Source organism: Eschrichtius robustus, chromosome 19, assembly GCF_028021215.1.
Source record: "Eschrichtius robustus isolate mEscRob2 chromosome 19, mEscRob2.pri, whole genome shotgun sequence".
Taxonomy (NCBI): Eukaryota; Metazoa; Chordata; class Mammalia; order Artiodactyla; family Eschrichtiidae; genus Eschrichtius; species Eschrichtius robustus.
The window spans coordinates 18,621,394-18,637,521 of NC_090842.1; the positions used below are offsets into that span (position 1 = coordinate 18,621,394).

Sequence of the window (16,128 nt, forward strand, 5' to 3'; positions counted from 1 at the left end):
CACCACCCGATAAACAGTGACCGCCGCCACTATCACCATCACCGTCACCATCACAGTGTCCAAGGCAGCTCCTGCCACACGGCAGCCAGTGTGGCTCTTCCACCCTCAGCTTCCCTTGCCTGCAGCGGTCAGGCTGGGAGGCGCTGGCTGTGCTGTGGTTTGAGTGGATGGTGCCCTCTGCTGGGTGCAGAGGGGAAGGGCCTTCGGGGAAGCCACAGCCACCCTAACCACTGACATCCCTTTCTGCAGTCGGAACGCTAAGGGTAGGAAGGGCTGTTTCCGCCCAAGCTGGGAGTGTGGAGATAAAGGAGCAGGACCCGACGCTGTCAGTCTGTCCGCCACCACCACAGCAGTGATGAGAACAGCACTTATGCAGCGCTCCTGTGCCAAGCACCCTTTTAAGCACTTCACAGATACTGACTCATTTACTCCTCCACCTTCCAGGTGAAGAAAGTGAGGCACAGAAAGGTTAAGTGATTAGCCTAAGGCATCGTGCCTGGAGGTGCTGGGATTTGAACCTGTGCCCGGTACCACGCCTCCTGGGTGGATTATTTTCGTGGGAGGTGGGAGGTAGGCTCTGCCTTTAGCCAGAAGGAGTGGAGCCTCCAGTGAGTCTGGAACTGGACACAAAGGGTGTGGGCTGCCCAAGGGGCTTCCCGGGGTGACTGCCCCCACCCTTTCAATGGCAGGACCGTTGCCTGGCTGACCTCAGGGCCCCCCCTACTGGCCATCCCTCAGCATCTCCCTACCTGGGTCTTCTTGCTGCATCCCTGTGTGGGCCTGTGGTTAAGGAAAGTCCATGTCTAGCATAGGAAGCCAGGAATTTGAGGCCTCGGCTACTTGCCAACCTTCCGGGGATGAAAGCCATCCCCTCAGGCCCCTTCAGGGACTGGCAAAGCCCACCTGGTGAGATGGCTCCTATCTTCAGCCTTTTGGGGAGGAAAAAAAAAGATTGTCAGGTCAGCCACCAGGGAAAAGGCATGGTGAGAAGTGAGGCCTGGGCTCTGCCCATCTCTGACCAGCTGGAGAGATCTTGGGGAGTCCCTGCTTTTGGAACCCCTATCTTTTCCAATCTGAAAAATGACAGGGGTAGATTGGGGGCAATTTTCAAAATGCTCTGCATTTGGGTTCTTAAGGAGAAACATTGGGAGGATGAGGCCAAAGGCAGGTCTCTGGGCACCCTGACCCCTTCTTCCCACAGCTTTACTTCAGTTATTTTCTTTGTTGGACTTGGGTTCTGCAACTTTGGCTTTAAGCCTGGGGGGAAAATCATTTAATAGAATGAGCCTGAGGGGTCCTTTCAGCACCAACCCGTCTGAACCCTCCACTTAGAATTAGGCGGCCTCGATCACAACCAGGACCACAGGCCCCCTCACCCCTCCCCAGTTGTTGGAGGGCTGGCTTTTTTATTTTTCGGCTATACTGCGCGGCACGCAGGATCTTAGTTCCCTGACCAGGGAGCGAACCCGCACCCCCTGTAGTGGAAGCGCGGAGTCTTAACCACTGGACCGCCAGGGAAGTCCAAGAAGGCTGGCTTTGAAGCATCTGCAGAGATGGATGCTCCAGGGAATTTATTTTATCATTGTTAAGGGCAAAAAACTAGAAGCACTAATGTCCATGGATGGTAGTAAGATTAAATACATGCCAGCACATCCAAACTAGATGTGATGGAGACAGTAAGGCAATCCTTTTACATCCTGTTATGAAAAGATATAATGCAAAATGTGTATGTAATGCACAGGGGGGAAAAGATTGGAGGGATGCACGCTCAACTGTTAGACCTCAAAATGTGAAAGATTCACATTCAGGGTAGGCAAAGCAAACATGCAGGTAGTCCCCATTGGTATGGCGGGCCACACTGGGTATTTACAGTTAGCGCTCCCTCTGAGTGGTTAGCACTGGAGACCTACCAGCTGCAAATAGTTTGACATATTATTATAGGCCCTAAAGACCAGAGTCCATTTTGCAGATGAGACGCAGGTCCCGAGTGAGAGAGTGACATAACATCCATCCCCGTCACATAGCCCAGGCTCGTTCCTTCCAAATCACTCAGAGGCTGGTGGCGGGTTCCATCACCAAGGGAATCCAGATCCACCGGCAGAGACGAGGCTTGGCTAGGAAAGGCTGCTTTTGCTCCTCCACTCCCTCCAAAAATCTCAGGGGAGGAAGGCCAGCCTGGACAGGGGCTCCTTGGTTTTATTATTAGTCTCAGCTGAAGATAGGGTTGCAGGCTTTATTCAGGCTTCTCAGAGAGGCGTTTAAGATAAGGGGCAGCAGGTGTTTGCTGGTTGAGACACCTAATCCTCCCCGCACAACCTTAGCTGCAGTAGCAGCAATAGCAGCAGGGCCCTGGTAGAGGGGAAGCTGAGGCTGCGGGAGCCAGAGGCTGCAGCTTGAGGGAGAGGCGGGAGGTGCTGTGACCGTGGGCTCAGGTGCTACGGACCAAGGCCAGGTGAAGAGCTTTCTTAGCAGACTCAGTTCCCTTTAAACTTCCCCATCCAGGGTCTGAGGCTTCAGGACACCCACGGCCTCACGCTTCAGAGCCTTGGTCTTAAACTCACACGTGCATCAGAATCACCTGGAAGGCCTGTTAGACAAGATTGCAGGGTCCTGCTTGCGGAGTTCCTGATTCGGCAGCCGATGCTGACACTGCTGGTCCAGGAACCGCGCTTGGGGCACCATTGCTTTAAAGAATCAGTCCCTCCTGCAGGAAGGACACATTGATTTCAACTTCAGCGACATCGTCAGCTTCACTTTGGATTCTTTTCTTCTGGTTCATTGCAAAGACAAATTTAAAACTTCGCTTTAACAAAGACACACATGGAATCCCTGCTGCCTCTTCATCCTTATTCCTGCATCTGTGCCCTGGTGTTGTCAGGAATGTTCCAATTTCATTGACATCCTGGGTGAGTTCTCTAATTTTCTGTCTGGCTTGATTTTGATGATCATCAGGCATCATTTAAAAAAAATACGAGGCCATTCTTTAAAGGAGGAAGATCCGGGACTCAGAGGGTGACTGTGAGGATTTGTTTAAAGGAAGTAATTGAAGTTAAGAGCTGTTTGGGTCTAAAAAGTACTGAATAAATGGTAGCTGTTACCAATGAACACAGATAGCACTTACCATGTGTCAGATATTAATTCACTTAATCTCCATAAAAACTCCCCATTTTATACATGAAAAATCTTGAGGCAGGTAGAGGTTAAGGGACTTGTTGGGAAGGAGCGGAGCCAGATCCTCCCCAATCCCTGCCTTTCGACACAGAGCCCACAGCACAGGAGAGGAAATCTTCACGTACTGCACCACGTACGTGTGCGGCCACTGGTCCAGAAAAGACATCGCCTGCAAAGGGGTGAGCAAGTTAACGGTTCTCACACAGAGATAGCAGTTCTGAATCTGTAGGGAGGTGCGCAGAAGGTTTGCCCCTACCTGGGCCTGTAACCAGATCCTGAGCTTCCTCTACCATCAGGAGGAAGCTGGGGGGAAGCCTGCAGGGCTAAAAGCATTTTCTGCCCCTTGCACAACTCTGAAAGTTCTAGAAAACCACTGAATTGTACACTTTAAATGGGTAAATGATATGGTGTGTGAATTATACGTCAATAAACTGCTATTAAAAAAAAAAAGAGTCCACTCCCCTGGCACCTCTGGGAAAAGTTCCTTTAATAAAAAAGTTCTAGTACATTTACAGCATTGTCATCACCCTTCCTCTACAGCAATCGATAGGGAAAGTAAAAAATAAAGGACCACCTAAACACGCTCGGTATAAAAACGCGGTAATCCATTCAAACGAGGCCTCGGGGCCCAGAGATCAGAGAGAAATGCAATGCGTGAGGGCACGTGAGCCAGCCAGCTCTGGCCTGGGCCTCTGGAGGACCCCAGGGGCGCCTGAGGACCTGGTTCTAACTTCTTGAAAATAGCATTTAAAAAAAAAAAAAAAATCCAGATTGCAATAAGAGGCCTCTTTCTAAGGAGAAGGGTCCATTCCAGAGAGAACGTCAACATGCGGGAGTCAGAGTTGGTCCAGGCCCGGTACACAGGGCTGAGCATCTTACGGCAGGGGAGAGACTCCTGGAAATTCGGCAACCCTGGCCGAGGCTAAGAGGTTTTCACTGTTAAAATCAAACTGCCCGGGTCCCTCCATGCTGAAAGGCTTAGAAACCTGCCCCTTTAATGTCACGCCTCTTCCCTCCAAGTTGCTAAGGCTACTTCTCAACAAGCTCCGAAGTCCCTGGCCGAGGTGGGGACGGAGACCCCTTGGAGATGCAGCTGCAGGCCTGGTGTTTAGGCCCCCGGCGCTGCAGGCAGGGAGGCCTAGTCGTCCTGGCCCCCGCCATACATATCTGCCAGCTTCTTGAAGCGGCTGCCCCATTCGTTCAGATAGTCGTAGTCTTGGTCCTGGTCGGAAGCTGAGGAGGTGAGGGAGCTCAGGGAGGCGGCATCGGAGCCGCTGCCCTCATAGTCGAACACCAACAGGGAGTCATAGGGCGGGGCCGTGGGGTCCGTGTTGGCCGCCTTCAGGTTCTGGGGGACAGAGAGCAGTGGTTAGGAGCTGCGGGATCAGACACCTGGCAGCTGTGAGAGCCCCGGCAAGTTAACTGAGCCTGCATCTCTTCATCTGCGAAGCCAGCTCTCCCCTCCTTTAAGGTTTTGAAGGTTGAAAATGAAATAATGCGCATAAATCCTCAGCACAGGGCCCAGCCTAGAGCGAGCGCTCAGTGTGACAGGCCAGCGGTTCAGGGTGGGGACTCTGAAATCAGACTGCACACACGATGTGTAAACGTAACCTCTCCATGCCATTTTTTCCCGCCTCATCTCTAAAATGGGAAGGCTTCTTATAGTTTTAGAGGAATAAATGAATATACGTATATATAAAAGCACTTATTAGCATAGTACCCGGCATATAGTGGAAGACTATTTCCTCATTTGTGAAATGAGGAAGACAACAGGATTCCTACTCTGCAGAGTTGATGCAGGCAGGCATTAATTGAGACAGTATCTGCAAACTGTCCAACACAGATATTCTGGAAACTGTCTTCATCTAACTGGAGGGAAAATCTGGTTATTTGGCTCCAAGGCAAAGTTGCCCTGAGCAACTTTCCCCAGATGCTTTTGTTTTTGCACAGGATTCTCAAATATGCTCAGGCTAAAGAACAGAGTCTGACCACCAGGCTATCTCTAGAAAGCAAGAAAGGTAAGAAGGGTTCAAGCCAAAGTGAGGTATCCTGACCACCCATTGAGCCCTGTGCCCACTGCTGCTTCCTTGAACTCCCCAAATCCATCCATCCTCCCCTCCTTCCTTCTTTCCTCCCTCCCTTCCCATCTCTCCCACCTCCTCCCCTCCCTTGTATTAAAAACCTCCTTTTACTGACTGCTATCAAGGTACCAGGCTGTGCTAGGTTCATATCGCTCATCTTCTATGTACCTAGGTTGTGGTTCTCACAACCCTGGCTATGTATCTGATTTCTTTGGGGAACTAAAAAAATATCAGAGCCTAAAAAAAAATGGAATGTCTGGGTCCCAGGCATTGATATTTTTCAAAATTCCTCAGATAAATCAAATATGTGACCAGAATTGAGAATATCAGAGACACTTAGCTATTAGCAACAATAGCTATCATTACCTAATACATGTTAGGTACCAGGCCAGCGGTTCCCAAACTCAAATTATCTGGGAATCTTTAAAAGAATTCTGAAGCCCCAGCCACATCCAGATCAATGAAATCACAGTCTCAGGGGGGTGAGTCAGAGGCACCCGTTTTTGATGTTCCCTAGGAGATTCCCTGTGCTAGCACTGTTCCAAGTGATTATGCCTCCAATCCCTAAAGCACCCTACGACAGAGGACACCAACTTTGCTCCAGATTGGAATCACCTGAGATCTTTAAAAATTCAAATCCAGGGAGTCTGGCTCCAGAGTTTTCTCCTGACAACCACTATATTTGTTGAATAAAGAATTCCTAACCTATTCTTAACCGCTCTGAAACTTAGGGTTTTATGGAGGAGGAACAGAAGCCCAGAAGTTACTCAGATATGCCAGAGGTCACACAGCAGGTTGGAAGTAGAGTTAGGATTTGAACCCAGAGCCAAGACTCCAAGCCCATCTGTGCTCGTGCTGCTGATGCTTGAATAAAGGGCTGCCCTAGGATGGACCCCCATGCCTCACCTCGATGATGAAGTTGCCGATTTCATCTGGGTTGGCTGGCCGTGGACGGTATGTGGGTGTGGGGATGAAGGCTGGCGCCACATCGTTGCGGAGAACCAACTCAGGCCGGGCTTCCAGGCCCCGGTGGAGTTGGGTGATGTCATAGTCCTTCATGAAAGGGGAAGGTCACGGGATGGAGAAGGACCCTTCCACTCCCCCCGTTTACATTTCACCCTAGTTCTGTACCATTTGGATGTTCTGGTTCATGGGTAGGTCTTAGAAGACAGATAATGTCAGAGATCTCTGAAAGCCCAAGTTTACAAACCCCCTCCTCCCCAGTTAAGCACAGGTTCAAGGTCGAGGTGGCTGGGGCCAAAGACACTAGAGCCATGGACCAGACATCCTCTCAGAAGACGGATGCTTCAGACCGGGGTCTGGTTGACGCAGCTGACATGGTTAATTGGTTGACCCAAAACCATCCCTGCCAGTGGCTGTGGGGGCCATCCACCTCCCGACCCCCAGACCCCCCAGTGCCCCACCTGGTCCTCCTCGCCACCCCCCTCTTCGCCATAGTAGAAGACGTTGTCACGGGTGTCGTCTTCTGGGAGCAGAAGGGGCTCCTTGATCTTCCGTTTCTTTCTCACCAAAAACAGGAGCACCAGCAGGAGAACTGCAAGAGATGGGGAGTGTGAATATTCACCCCCCAACAACCACACGGCTGGCCAGGACCTGCAAACCCCCAGAGCCCCATCTAATTCTAGACCCCTCCACTCAGCAGCCAGAGCTTAACACACTTCAGTGGCCCCCTTGCACCTAGGAAATTCCCTGACTCCTCATCAAGGCTACAGGACTGGCCCCTGCCTGTCTCCAACCCTCCCTGCCACCCAAGTCTAGTCCCATTGGCCTCCTTGGGGTTCCTCAGATATACCCGGCAGTCTCCCACTTCAGAACCTTCAACCAGGCTCGTGCCTCACCTGGAACACTCTCTATGCATATGCATGGCTCTCACCCTTGAGCTCTCAGCTTAAAATCGCCTCCTCCTACTGGCATTCTGACTCCATTCCCCCACCTGTAATTCTGCATCATTTTACTGTCAGTCTTCCCATATTGGTGGTACTGGTCCTTAAGGAAATCCTCCTTTGTGGGGATGGGAATCTCCCAGCAGATGTTACTTTTCAACATGACTCTTTTTCAGTCACTAGGTGTCCTCTAATAGCCATAGACTTTAAGTTAAAAGCAAGACAGTGCAACTTTGATATAATGCAGTAATGTGAACTTAGGTGCAAATGCTATTTAGGAATTTTAAGAGAGGGACTAGGTTTTAGTAATATGGTTTGAAAGGCTGACAGTCTATTTGGACACAGTGGGGACTGGCCAGCTAGTGCCTAGTTGCTCGCCTTACCCCCAGTTAATCCCATATGAGGAGGGTACCCCCTGGCCCTCTCTGTGGCTGTTTAATGTAAGAAGATACAGCCACTGTTAAGCTTTATCCCTTTTTTTGCCTGCTGATGGAACCACTGTCTCCCTCTGGCCAGACAAAACTGACCTAGCCTTCTTTGGGAGGCCATGGGTTCTCGGGATACACACCCTCTGTGGGCTAGACTGTGATCCCTCCCTCACCTTTTCCTCCCCCTCTGGGTCTGGGGAAAGGCAGGAGGCAACTCGGATTTCTCACCTGCACCCAAAGCTTATATAACCAGCTGCCTACTGATACCTCCATTTGGACTCATCCCACGGTCCTTCCCAAACTGGTTAATGGAAGCTCCATGTTTCTACTTGTTCAGGCCTTGGAATCATAGATGGCTCTTTTCCTCATACCACATATGAATCTGAATTGATTCTACCTTGAAACATGACCACCTCTCACTCCGCCACCCTGGGTCTGAGTCACAACTACCATCTCACCCCTAGATTATGGCAGTAGCTCCATATGGCAATCTGCCCCCACCCTTGGGGCCCTCTACAGTCTGTTCAGTAGGAATCCTATAAAATTCAAGTCAAATCACATTGCTCCTCTGCTCCAAACCCGATGACTTCCCATTTCAACCAGAGTGCTTACAATAACCTACAAGGCCCAACACACTGCTCCGCCACACCCATCACTTCTCTGACCTCATCTCATCTCATCTCTTACTCTTCTCCCTCTTGCTTTTTCCATCCGAGTCATTGCTGTTTCCACACATAAAGTACAGAGCTGCCTCAGGGCCTTTGCATTTGATGTTCCCTAGATATCTGCATGATTTGCTTGCTCACCTCTTTCAGGTCTTTACTCAAATATCCCCTTCTCTGTAAGGATACTTCTTGCCCACCCTACTTAAAATGGCAGACCTCCTCCCCCCACTTTCTTTTAATCCATAGAAACACCTATTTCTCTGCCAGATTATTTGTTGTCTGCTCTCTGCACTGGAAAGTAAGCTCCATGAAGGCAGGGACTGGTCTGTTTTGTTAAGTGTTGCACCCTCAGCGCCTAACACAGTGCTTGCTGCACAGTATGATGACTAATTAAAGCTTACTCTTGTATTCATATGTGATTGAATGCATGTTTTCTGTGTAAGGACAATTCAGAGAGTGAAAAAAGCAAATGTGATAGGTTCTACCTTTAGAGCAAAGAAATTAGTTTTTAACTAAACATTTCTGCTCACTAGACCAATGGCTCTCAAGCTCTAACATGCATCAGAATCCCCTGAAGGGCTTGTTAAAACACAGATTACCGGGTCTTACCCCTAAGCTTCTGAATCAGTAGGTCAGGAGTGGGCCAGAGAATTAGCCTTTCTAACAAATTCCTGGTGATGCTAATGCTGTTGGTTGGAGACCACGCCTTCAGAACCTCCGCTCTAGCCACTAGACGATTTGACAGCAGGGTCGAGTCTGCTCCCCAATATATCCCCAAAGCCTGGCACCTTCCAGAACCTCCATAAACATCTATGGATCGAATGACACTCCCGGAATTAAGAGTATAAGGAACAGGGGCTTCCCTGGTGGCACAGTGGTTGAGAACCTGCCTGCCAATGCAGGGGACACGGGTTCGAGCCCTGGTCCGGGAAGATCCCACATGCCGCGGAGCAACTAGGCCCGTGAGCCACAATTGCTGAGCCTGCGCGTCTGGAGCCTGTGCTCCGCAACAATAGAGGCCGCGATAGTGAGAGGCCCGCGCACCGCGATGAAGAGTGGCCCCCACTTGCCACAACTAGAGAAAGCCCTCGCACAGAAACGAAGACCCAACACAGCCAAAAATAAAAAATAAGTAAATAAATAATTAAAAAAAAAAAAAAAAAAAGAGTATAAGGAACAGATGTGCGATGTTGGTGGCCCCTTAGTCCTTGAAGTTCAGGGTAGAATCAGGTCTTCTAACTATCCTGTCCTCAGAAGGGGAAGGGTGCCGGCACTCACACAGCAGAGCCAGGACAGCACCCAGGATGGGGAGGAGGAAACTCCCCTTCCAGCGTTCGGGGCATGTCTCCACGTGGCCGTGGCAGTCGCACACGGTGGCCCTGATCACCGTCAGCTGTTCCTTGTTGCCGTGGTCGGACAGAGAAAGGTGCACGTCGTATGTGTCTTGCTTCAGGAACTTCTTCAGGGACAAGGCCACTGTGTCTCCTGGAGTGGACAGATAATTATTCATCTCAGGAGACCGCAAATGGTGGGAACCGAGCACACCATGACGGAGGTTTGAGGAGGCAGCCTCTGCATCTGGGCAACAGGAAGCAATATCCCCAAAGCACACTATACCAAGTGTTAAAAACTGATATTCGGCCAAAGCCAAATTTTCCACTGTGGAAAGGATTATTTGGATAGAAGAATAAATTCATCACTTTATTTAAAATAAATCAATAATCACAGCATTTTTTAAATACGATGTTTTTCAAAAGTCATGGCATGCAGAGCCAATAATTTCTCAGTACCATTAGCTGCTAGAGTGTTCCTTGCCGCAAAACAAACAAACAAACATTGTTCTTCCTAAAAGATAGCTAACCCAATCTTTTAATATTTACATTAACTGGCCACCTGTTTTCCTATTTGAAAGTTCACTACCATTTATTATTGCAGCATTTTGCTCTTGCCATAGTAAATATAATGTTTATACCTCAACTGTATGATAGAATTTCAGTATCTGAAACACGGATATTCTGAGTGAGCATCAATTATTAATAAATCCAAATGCATACGACTTGGTGATGTAACTGATGTTGTTAAGCAGATCAGAGAGGGTGCTAACCTGTGTTATCCCAGCATGAGTGACTGCACACAGGTTCAGAGATGCCGGCAGTGAGGCTGCAATGGGCACTGCGCTAACCAGCCTTCAAAGGCCCGGGGCGGGCAGCAGGCAGCCACAGAGCAGAAGCCAAGCCTCAGTGCGGCCTGCACAACGGGTACCACTCTGGGGAGGGTGTGCAGCACTCCTGGAGTGGGGAGGGGGGCTGTGTTTGTGGGTGAGAAATATAGGGTCAGAGGCCTCTCTGAAGAAAGGCCTTCAGTTTAGACCCAAGTTTCTCAAAGAGGGCACTATTAGCTTGGGTGGAACTATTCTTCATCATGAGGAACCTTCCCAAGCATTCAAGTCCTCACCACTAAATGTCAGTAGTGTCCCCCCATCACTGGGACATTCAAAAACAACCCCACATTTCTAGCCCACCCACCCTAAGGCCTGCTGGCCTATTTCAGCAGTGACCTCAAGCCATTTTCAGTTCAAAGGCACTGCACGCTCGCTGGGCCCCTCTTAGTTAAAAGGCCAGAAAGGAGAATTCACCCTGTTGCCATTCAGCAGCGGCAGGCAGAGAGAGTTCTGTAGGCTGAATGTTTGGTCTACCAAGTGGAGAGGCCAACATGGGGTCTTTCACCCAAACATCCCTCCCGCTATCCTGTTCCCACACTGGAGGGCTGAGTTCTCAGCTGATGATGGTGCTGGTGGCGGTGTCAGTGACTAAACTGACACTTACTATGTGCCAAGCCCAACTCTGACCTCCACCCCAACTTTAAGAGGCAGGTTCTGTTATCCTCATTTTACAAATGCAGACATTGAAGCTTAGGGAGGTCAAGTAAGCAGCCCAAGGTCACACAGGTGTAGAGTTTGGATTAACTCCTCTGACAAAAAAACACGGTCAGATAGAACAACTAAGTCAAAATCAAGAACCAGGTATCAATGCTAGTATCAGGTGTTGGTACCACTGAGCTTTGGGCATAACGCTCACACTTGACAGAGCCAGATCTGTGATTGTTTGAGAAACAGTGGTGGTGAAGATGGCCACTGGCATCTACCGAGCACTGATATACCAGACAGGATGCCTTTCAGGCACTCATTTAATCTTCACAGTGATTGTATGGAGGTAGGTACAATTATGGCAGCATTCTACAAGTAGGGAAACAAGTAGGGAAACTGCAGAACAGTGAAGTTCAGTAACTTGCCCACAATCACAAACCTGGTAAATGGAAGGGTTGGATCTTGAACCAAGGCATTCTGGCTCCAGAGTCTACGCTTTGTAAACGATACAGTCAGGGAGGGGAAAAATTGGCTTCTAGGCCACAAGGGGGTGACAGGAGACCAACTTGGGTTCCCTCAAGGAAAGGTGCTGGATATACATCCCCAAATCACAGGAATCATAAAAATGAGACAATATGTGTGTCTGAAGCAGGTCTCCCCAGTCCTTTCTGGGCGGGGCTCAGCAGCAGTGATAGGTACCAGGCATTTCATTACTTCGGGGCAGAACCTGAATGTTCTGGCTCCCCATTCCCCTCCTGGGGGACTCTAGCCCCAAGAGGAAGAGGAAGATGCTCACTCACTCAGAGTGAGCAGGGTTTCTCCAGGGGCCTTATTGGCACTTGGGCCTGGATGCATCTTTCTCACACACCTGGGTCCTTGCCCACTTGATGCCAGCAAGTCCCCTCTCCAGTCCTGTGACAACTGAAAAACCACTGAAGGCTGAGGAGCCCCAGGGGGATGGGAAAGAGGAAGGACAGGGAGGTGGCTGGGAGCAGGATGTGGGGGTGAGGGACCCCAGCTTCAATTTCTGCTCCACTGCTTATCCACACTGTGCCCTTGGGCACACTATTTAACCTCTCTGAGCCTCATTCTCATCTGTAAATGGGGATAAAAATACTGACCACAGAGGATGGTAGAAATATTAAATATGGAAAAGTACAAAAAGCATCTTGCATATCGCCAGGGTTTGATAAACGGTAAGCTGCAAAGCATCCTGGTATGGCAGACTTCCTGCATTCCAATCCTGGGGCCGTCAGTTTCTAACCATAATGCCCTTGGCAAGATACTTAAGCTTCTGTAAGCCTTGGTTTCCCCATCTGTAAAATGGGTGCACATGCATGTATGTGTGAGATAACAGTACCTTCTTTACAGGGTTGTTGTGAGGATTAAGTAGCCGAATCTATGTAAAGCGTCTGAAGCGCACGTAGCACACAGCAAGCACGCTCAGGCATGTTAGCTGTTATCACCGTGCTGGAGTTCTGACTCCCTCATTATGTGAGAGGGAGAAAGGCACATCCCATCTCTCTGGGCCTGTTTTTCCAATTGTATAGGCAGGTGGTTGAGCTAGAATGGTCTTTAAGGGTTCCTGTGGAATTCCAAAGGCTTACACTAAGTTAATAAGCAGCATTTAACTGACATTCTTGAGGAGACTGGTAATTCGGTGACCCACAAGACACTGGGGCAGGAAGGTGTGCTGGGTCTTGGTAGGGGGCAGACACCCATCTGCCACCACCACTGAGTTACCTTTCTCATTGACCTCTGCCGTCCAGTAGATGTCCGAGTCGTGTGTGAGCCAGGCCCGGAAAGGGGAGGTGTGGGGGGACAGGTCCTTGTCTGTGATGTTCAGCACCTGAGCCAAAGGGCTTTGGTTGCAGATGGTGATCTGACGGGGCTCAGGGACCGGGCCATGGTCGTTGACATCCATCAGTGTTAGCAGGAGGGTCCCCGTGCCAGTGGTGGGAGGGCTCCCTGTTCATAATCACACACACGATCTCTTTTCAGCATCTGCCCTTGGTTGGGTTGATGAATCAGTGTTAAGCTCCCCCAGGACCTACCCAATCAGCCTCAGGAGGGTCCTATTTACTGTCTAACTGTAACCTTTCAAGAGCCTCTGTACACTAGCTTCATTATAGATCAAACCAGTGATGGCAAATGCATGGCATACATACCATCATTCTCATTTTGTGTCCATGGCAGACATTACTAACTGATCACAGCGCAGTTGCAGCCACTTCATCCAGACAGCCACTACCAATCTATTACAAAGAGAAACCTATTGGCCACCTCAGGGCTGATGCAGTGTTTGCTGATCAGCTTCAGGGAAGTTTTGCTTCCCAGCCCTGCAGTAACCTCTCGCCTGCCTCCAGGCCTTGGTTCAGTATGTGTCAAATAGAGATGGTAGGGCTTCCCTGGTGGCGCAGTGGTTGAGAATCTGCCTGCCAATGCAGGGGACACGGGTTCGAGCCCTGGTCTGGGAAGATCCCACATGCCGTGGAGCGACTAGGCCCGTGAGCCACAATTGCTGAGCCTGCGTGTCTGGAGCCTGTGCTCCGCAACAAGAGAGGCCGCCAATAGTGAGAGGCCCGCGCACCGCGATGAAAAGTGGCCCCCACTTGCCGCAACTAGAGAAAGCCCTCGCACAGAAACAAAGACCCAACACGACCATAAATAAATAAAATTTAAAAAAAAACCTTAATCTTTTTTTTTTTTTTTTTTTAATGTGGGATCTTCCCGGACCAGGGCTCGAACCCGTGTCCCCTGCATTAGCAGGTGGATTCTTAACCACTGCACCACCAGGGAAGCCCAAACCTTAATCTTTAAAAAAAAAAAAAAATAGAGATGGTAATTACATCATCACCCCCAATCCTGTCATGGTGTGACATCACTATATCAATCATGACACTTTCCAGGCAGCCCCTTTCAATCATTCACAAGGGGAAACCAACAGGCCAATTCAGGGCTCAGTGAAACACAAACTTAGGCTGAAAGGAGTCTTCAGGATACCTCCTAATTCCTGGGTCTTAGGGAAGTTGAAACCAGTCAACCCTAGGACCACCCTTTAAAAGACCCCTCTGAGAGACCCCTTTGACCTCCCAGCTAGGATTGCTGACACCGCTTCCCCACACCACACTCTGTCTGTGGAGGGAACATGCTGTGTCCTTGGCTCCAAAGGTGCTCATGTGGAGGGGCTGGGAGGAAGCTCTCACCATCGTCCGTGGCCAAGACCATGACTTCGTAGATGTTGGTCCTCACAAACTGCTCATCCTCACGGTCCAAGACCCCTGCAGCAGTGACCTGCCCACTGGCTGGGTCCATTGCTAGCCACCCTGCCGGGTCTCTCAGGATGTGGTAGCTGGAGCAGAAAAGTTGAGAAGAATCACACTCAGAATACTTAGAGTTCTGGAGTCATCATTCAAAGCTTCCTCATGCCAACTGGCAGAGGGTTTCATAGGACTCAGGGCTCCTAAGCAGGATTACGTGGAAAATGCATCTCACCCCCAAATGGGAGCCTGAGCAGAAGGTGGGGGGCCCAGCAGGGACACATGAGAGGGAGCAGGAACACCTGTCCCCTGGACTTCAGCCATGTGGAGGGTAGGAAGGGAAGGCCCTGTACAGGGGTGACGTTCAAAATATTTAATAGGCTTTATGGCAATTAGAACACATTCTGGCCATAATAAACAACCCATCCAACAGTACCCATGCATTTAGCTGAATTTAAGCCCAGCTCCTATGTACCTCATCTTCTGACTCCCCTTGTCCGGGTCCTGCGCAGTGTAGGTGCAGACAGGCTCGCCAACGGAGATGCCCTCCTGGACCTCGATGACTTTGGAGGGTGGGACGAACACGGGTGGCTCATTCACATCCTCCACGTGGACCACTATTGTGGCCGTGGAGGTTGGGAGCTTCACCACAAAGGGAGCCTCGTTGATCACTTCAACGTACAGGGTGTGCTGGGTTTTGGCCTCGAAATCCAAGCCCTGGGACAGAACAGGAAGGAGGACCTGAGCCGCGAGTTTGTGAGGAGGCCCCATGCAGTGCTGTGATGCCAGAAGGAAAGGGCCCACAACGAGGGGCTGGAGGCTCCCACCAGCAACAATACTGCCCCTTCCCTACCCCATAGAGCCTCCTGCATTTCCTGAGTGGACATCCAGCAGGGCCTCTCAGACCACCACTCCAAAGGCAACTAGGCTAGTAAGCCCTGAGCCGAGAACTGGTTCCCTATGGGGTGATGACACCCCCTAGGGGGTGTTGTAGAAACTTGGAGGAGGCATTTTTAGGTGTCCTAATGACTGGGGATGCCACTGGCATTTACAGGCTGGGGCAGGGACACAAAGAACTGTCCCATATCCCATGTGACTTGCCAATATATCCCCTTGGACATTCATGTATTTATGGGTGTGATGTTCTGTTTATATTTATAGTCTAGAATGTGTTTTACATACAAACCGAGTTTTTGGTGTGGTTTTAATTTATACTGAATTTTCCAGGAATGCAACTTCTGAGGGGAGCTCGTAATTTGATTTGTTCAGGCATTTCCCAAAGTTGTTTATTTGTTGTTCTGGAAAAACATCAATACCACTCGTGATATGAATCACTAGAGTGACATATAGTATCTACTACATCTGGACGATGTGCAAGAAACTGACCACTTCATTATGTTTTCTAGTGTACTTGTGCCCAAAGGTTTACATATGGAAATATTTTATAATCAGTAACTTTTCCTCTAAAATTCTCCTTTATTTTACAGTTAGGGCATTCCATTTTTCTAGAAATTACATAAGTTAGAGAAGTTATATTATAAATGAAATTCATTTCACAGTGTGAAAGGGTTGTTACAAAGTTTTGGTTGCCAGGAGGGGACAGCCTTTAAAGTATTATATAAAGCCCTGCTTCTCAAACGGGGCCATTCTTCATAATAAACCAGGAGGTAAAAGAAATCAAAGAAAGATTGGACCCATCTTCCTGAAGCATCAATTTTATTGAAAGACTTTTTGAGAGGCAAGGGTATGCCTA

The 16,128-nt window shown here is 49.5% G+C and overlaps 1 protein-coding gene across 4 annotated transcripts in view; it reads right to left on the reverse strand.

The window, feature by feature from the left end:
- Positions 1-3,648: 3,648 nt before the first annotated feature.
- CDH3 (cadherin 3) overlaps positions 3,649-16,128 on the reverse strand; it is a 105,773-nt gene continuing 93,293 nt past the window's right edge. For all 4 annotated transcript variants that reach the window (XM_068528385.1, XM_068528383.1, XM_068528384.1 and 1 more), the window contains 7 exons: positions 14,851-15,092; positions 14,322-14,467; positions 12,859-13,083; positions 9,528-9,734; positions 6,677-6,807; positions 6,159-6,305; positions 3,649-4,519 (listed from right to left, as the gene is read on the reverse strand). In XM_068528385.1, coding sequence (XP_068384486.1) covers positions 4,310-4,519; positions 6,159-6,305; positions 6,677-6,807; positions 9,528-9,734; positions 12,859-13,083; positions 14,322-14,467; positions 14,851-15,092 — 1,308 coding nt within the window. In that variant the 3' untranslated portion in view covers positions 3,649-4,309. The remainder of the gene's footprint in view (positions 4,520-6,158; positions 6,306-6,676; positions 6,808-9,527; positions 9,735-12,858; positions 13,084-14,321; positions 14,468-14,850; positions 15,093-16,128) is intronic.